Genomic DNA, 5,578 nt, shown 5'->3' with positions numbered 1-5,578 from the left:
TCGCGTGGCGGAGCCCTTCCTGTCATGTGGCTGGAGGCGGGCGGGGAAGAAGGCAAGACAGGGAGGGGAAGGAGGAAATGTGAGGGTTCCCGGGAGGGAGGAAGCGCCAGGGGTGCGCGAGTGCTAGCGAAAGGGGGACTTGGGCCCTGGATTGGAAGCCTTGCTGGAGAGGAGGAGCAGAGGAACAGTCTTAGTGTGTCAGAACCACCCGGATGCCGCACCAAAAAAAAAAAAAAAACAGGAAAAATCCAAGTCCTGCGAGAGGCAGTCAAAGGTATCTGTGTATCCGTGTACCGACGTGGATCCACTACAGAATTGCACGGCCCCTCAGGACTGCTGTCACCCCAGTGCAGCACCCGCAGGCCCATCTGTAATATGATTTGGCAGAGTCAGGAACCAGGTTGCAAAGACAGGGAAGCGAGCCAAAGCTGGCCGCAGCTCGAGGCATGGGGAGGACCTGGACAAACGAGGAGAAGAGATACTTCCCACTCGCAGAAAGACCTTCCACCCAGCTCTGCATTCCCATAAACCGTCCAGACTCCCCTTTGGCGGAGTCCATCGGTCTTTGTTTTTTAAAAAAAAAAAAAAAAAAAAGAATGTAGATTGACCGCTTATCCTTTTAGTAGAGCTGTATCCACTCTTGTGGCAATTATCTTCCCAGAAAATTCAGATTACAATAGGAAATTACATCCAGAAAAACATAAGGAGGAAATTTATGTTCGAGAGAAGAAATAAAGCTGCCAGGAGAGGTGTGATGAGGATAACCAAGAAAACATTTTGCAACTATTTTAACCAGTTATTCCTTTTAAAGCCTTGATAATCGCGCGCGCTCTTGTGTGTTTCTGTGTGTGTGTGTTTGTGTGTGTGTGTGTGAGAGAGGATGTTTTCTGAGTGATCAGAAACTCCTTATTGATAAAGCCTTTGAGTCGTTTTATAAAAAGCCATTGTGTTTAAAAAAAAAAGTTTTAATGCTCCTTATGTGAGAACTTTATTCTTTTTCTGTGCTCATTATTTTTCCATATGATGAGCATGCATTTTTTCTAATAAACGCTCAGCGATGTGCCCTAGGAGTAAAGGGTGCCTCTCTCTCTCCCCAGCCCCCACCCGCCCCTCCATGCCTCCCCTCCCCCCTTCAGGAGCTACTTTGCTTCTTTGTCAGGATGAATAAGGAAAAGAACTTAAACAAGCTATGTCACACAGTGAATGTATCAAGGAAAGGCCAAGAAGGGACACTTTCTTCCGCTTTCTTCAACATATTTGATTTAAATATGTTGCTATTTGGTACCAATATATTACAGAACAAGAAAAAGTCCCTATGCTATATGTGTAACGTTTTCTAGGTGTACTATTTAAAATTAGTTTTTTTATCATAAAAAGACGTGCTTTTTAAGAAAAAGTACTATATGCAAAATACTTCCTCTCTCAACTGCATTTGTTTGTGTCCCTTGGACATTTTCAGTGAAAATCAAATTATTTTAACTAAGGGGTATGTATTAAGAAGGAATTCGAGCTATTTGGAATACAGTGGGTTTAAAACAACCCATAATTTCGTTGTGTTGGAGGCAATTTATACTAGTCCGAATCCAGTAAGATAAGTAAATCCAAAAGGCACCTTTAATAGGTTTTTCCTCAAAATGCTGGGGGGAAAAAGTATGATAAGCAGTCATTCTCCTTTTTGTCTCTTTCCATTAAATTTTGGTGTAAAGCTTGGTATGAATGGGAACAGGTACCAAATAGTCCTGCAGAAGCATACGTATTTTTAAATATGTCTGTATCAAATAGCCCTGCTAAAAGCATACATGTTTTTAAATAACTAGATAAATGAATAGGTAATGGACATATCTTTGTGGCTTGTTTTTCCTAGAAAATTTAACAAGCTTTTAGATGATTATCAGAAAGAATTACATCATATAAATTGAAGGGAGAAACACTTAAGACAGGGATGCCAGTTACAAGAATTAGTAACAGGTAGGCATGAGGTGATAAAGGATACCAATGGCAGAGGAAAGGAAAGGCGAATATGAACAACTTGAAGCAAAAATGGACTGGCTATGCAACATAGTAGATGTGTGGAACAGAGAGGGAGAAATAAAAGGTGACCAGTTTTCATTTTGATGATAGGAAATAGTGTTACCGTTAAGAGAAATGGAGAAGTCCGAAGTTTAGCTATTGAGTGAAAAGAGATGAGTTTAGATTTAAAGATGCAAAGTTTTAGTTGCTGATGAGCTATCCCAGTGGAAGCACCCAAATAGAAGCTGAAAGTGCAGGTTAGAAAGGAATACAGATATGGGAATCAACTGTAAAACAGATTAAAATGAAATCTTCAAAGTTTTCCTTATTTAATTAGTGATAGGAGAAAGAAGAGACCCAGAGATAATAATAAAGCTGCTAGGTAGAGAAAAAATTAAAGGAAAAGAAAGTTTTAAGAAACAGGGTAGACCAGGTAAAGTGGATCACGCCTGTAATCCCAGCACTTTGGGAGGCCAAGGTGAATGGATCACCTGAGGTCAGGAGTTTGAGATCAGCCTGGCCAAACTGGTTAAACACTGTCTGTACTAAAAATGCAAAAATTAGCTGGGTGTTTTAGCATGTACCTGTAATCCCAGCTACTTGGGAGGCTGAGGCAGGAGAATCGCTTGAACCTGGGAGATGAAGGTTGCAGTGAGCCAAGATCGCACCACCATTGCAGCCTGGGCAACAGAGCAAGACTCTGTCTCAAAAAAAAAAAAAAAGGTAATGTTTACAGTCATGTTTGACCGTAGACAACCAGCCTCAGGCTTCTGTGTCTCCACAGTTACCATTAAGAAGTTAGAAATGTCACAGGATATTACTTCCTCCGTAGACCTTTAAGATAATAGTGACATCCAGAAAGTTGCCTTACTCTTAAAGGACTGATCACTGCGATTAATTCATATATAATATTTAAGGGTTGCAGGAGAAACAAATTACCTTTTCTGTAGTTGTTTAAGGTATTCTTTACAGCATTACTCCCCAAATGGACACTTTTAGTAATGATTATACTTACTACCATCAACTAGAAACTGTTTGATTTTTCTACTCTTGTACATAGGAAGAAAATGCCAATTAAAAATGAAAGTCAGTTAAAACCACTTGAAGCCAGGCGCAGTGGCTCACACCTGTAATCCCAGCACTTTGGGAGGCCAAGGCGGGCGAATCACAAGGTCAGGAAATGGAGACCATCCTGGCTAACACGGTGAAACCCCATCTCTACTAAAAATACAAAAATTAGCCGGGCGTGGTGGCGGGCGCCTGTAGTCCCAGCTACTAGGGAGGCTGATGCAGGAGAATGGCGTGAACCCAGGAGGCGGAGCTTGCAGTGAGCCGATATCACGCCACTGTACTCCAGCCTGGGCGACAGAGCGAGACTCCGTCTCAAAAAAAAAAAACCACTTGAAAGCAATGTCTGTTCCTTTTTAGAATGGAAAGTTGGAGGAAACTTCAGCTTCTCCTCTTAGATAAAATGCATGTCCCAGGTTAAGAATTCCAGGTATAAGAATACTTTGTACCTTTTTGCCACATAGTTCCATACCACAAGATTTCCTTCTCAGTGGACACTGAGATTGCATAGGGAATAGATCACCTTCCTTCCAGAATTCTTTTTTGTAGTGAGGAGAACACGGGGATGCAAGCTAGCCCTCTGCTCCAGGGTGTGGTTGAGAAAGGGTTCCCAGGCACCTGAGATGCCAAGAGAAGTGGGTCATTCCCTTCCTGTTAAGCAGCAGAGGTTTTTGCCAAGGATCTAAATTCCATGTTGGAAACTCATTTCTCCATAGAAACCATTTCACAAAGAGTTCTATAAACAATGGCCTTCCTGCAGAAAGCCTACTTAAATTATAATGTAGCTGAAATTCTGTATATTTGCTACTAAAAGTTCAATAATAGAAAATAATACTCTTAAATATATGTATCTTTTTGAATCAATGCATTTGGGAAAAAAATGTTCCAAGTACTAGATGGGTTTTTTTTCTTTAATTGTAAATATAACTACTTTTAAAATTATGGACTGTATGCAACTTTTCCAATTCCCACAAGAGAATTCAGAATATTGAATTTGTTCAAAATTAAGCCTTCTATCACTTACTTTTTAGGTGAAATACAAATTAGGACAGTTTTTAAATTAGTTTCCTAATAAAAAAATTATATGGTAAATTAGTTACATAAGTTGTTTCTATACTATGCACTGGAACACAAAGAAAAGGAAAGAAAAATACTTCATAAGATTTATTCCTAAACCTCTTGCATTCACATCTAATTTTGTGTGTTAGAAGAAAAGTCCACGGTGTTTTTAAACACGTTTTGTTAACACTCTTTACATAATGAGCTTTATTCTTTTTCTATGCTAATTACTTTTTCATATATAAGTACATTACAGTTGGGTAATTATCTACATAAAAATGACTTGAAATCAAGAAAGAGAGGACAGAAATCAGAGAGTTTAAACAGTATAGACCTGGGTCAAGGCAGAACTAAAGGGAGCATCTACATTTGAGTGGCAGAAGGAAAAAGGAGTGATAGGAAAGATGAGGAACACACCAGGAAGGCAGAAGACCCAGTAAGGATACACTGGAAGCTGAAAGGGAGGAATTCAAGATCAAAGGTTGATCAACATCATCTAGTGGCTAGCGGGGTCCAGCAGTGTGGTCAGAGAGGACCAAGACAGATGGAGGTGTCCATTGTGGTGTACTAGATTATGTCATGATGATGTTTGTCTGAATTAAAAGTCTGTCTCATTTATTTGGTCTTTATCACATAAAAGTGAATACCAAGAAAAAGCCTGGTTATTTGGACTTTGATAGTATTTCCATTTTACTAGTTTAGTAAGAGTACTTTATACCATCTTCTTAAACATAACAGAAAATATGATGTAAATGTAAAACAAAACTATTATGGCACTGGAGAATACCTATCTGTCATACTTGTTGACCCACTAATGCATGTATGCACTCAAAACTATCTGCATGCTTAGCTCCACACATGAATCAGTGACTGGAGTAAGATCCTAGTTCTAATCTCACTTCTGGTTCCAGGCCATTCCTGTGTGAATTTTGGATAGTCATCTAGCCTAAGTTGCCTAATGTGATAGTCAATAGCCACTTTTAGCTATTTAGGTTTACATTAATTTAAATGAATAAAAATTCAGTTCTGTCTTGTTAACTACATTTCAAGTGCTCAATAGCTGCATACCTAGTGGCTATGGTATTGGACACTGCAGAAAGTTCTATTGGACAGTACTCATGTAAGTTCTTTGCCTCAAAGTGTTCACCACCAACCACTAATGTAATGCTTGTTTATTACAAAGGTAGGAATGTTTCCAATATAATGAGTTAATTTAAACTACCTTAAGTACTCTTAACAATTTGAACAAACATGCAATTAAAACCCCTTTGGGAAAAAAAAAAGAGAGAGAGCCGGGCATGGTGGCTCACACCTGTAATCCCAGCACTTTGGGAGGCCAAGGTGGGCAGATCACGAGGTCAGGAGTTCCAGACCAGCCTGACCAACATGGTGAAACCCCGTCTCTACTAAAAATACAAAAATTAGCCAGGCATGGTGGTGC

General features: G+C 39.7%; 1 protein-coding gene across 1 annotated transcript in view; it reads right to left on the bottom strand.

The window, feature by feature from the left end:
• WDR92 (WD repeat domain 92) overlaps positions 1 to 5,578 on the bottom strand; it is a 129,292-nt gene that overhangs the window by 120,901 nt on the left and 2,813 nt on the right. The window contains 2 exon segments of the mRNA XM_011945276.1: positions 209 to 235; positions 237 to 368. Coding sequence (XP_011800666.1) covers positions 209 to 235; positions 237 to 368 — 159 coding nt within the window.

This window comes from Colobus angolensis, unplaced genomic scaffold (genome assembly GCF_000951035.1).
Source record: "Colobus angolensis palliatus isolate OR3802 unplaced genomic scaffold, Cang.pa_1.0 Scaffold24, whole genome shotgun sequence".
Taxonomy (NCBI): domain Eukaryota; kingdom Metazoa; phylum Chordata; class Mammalia; order Primates; family Cercopithecidae; genus Colobus; species Colobus angolensis.
Note: the sequence above shows the minus strand (reverse complement) of the source record. Positions and strands in the feature narration are given on the sequence as shown.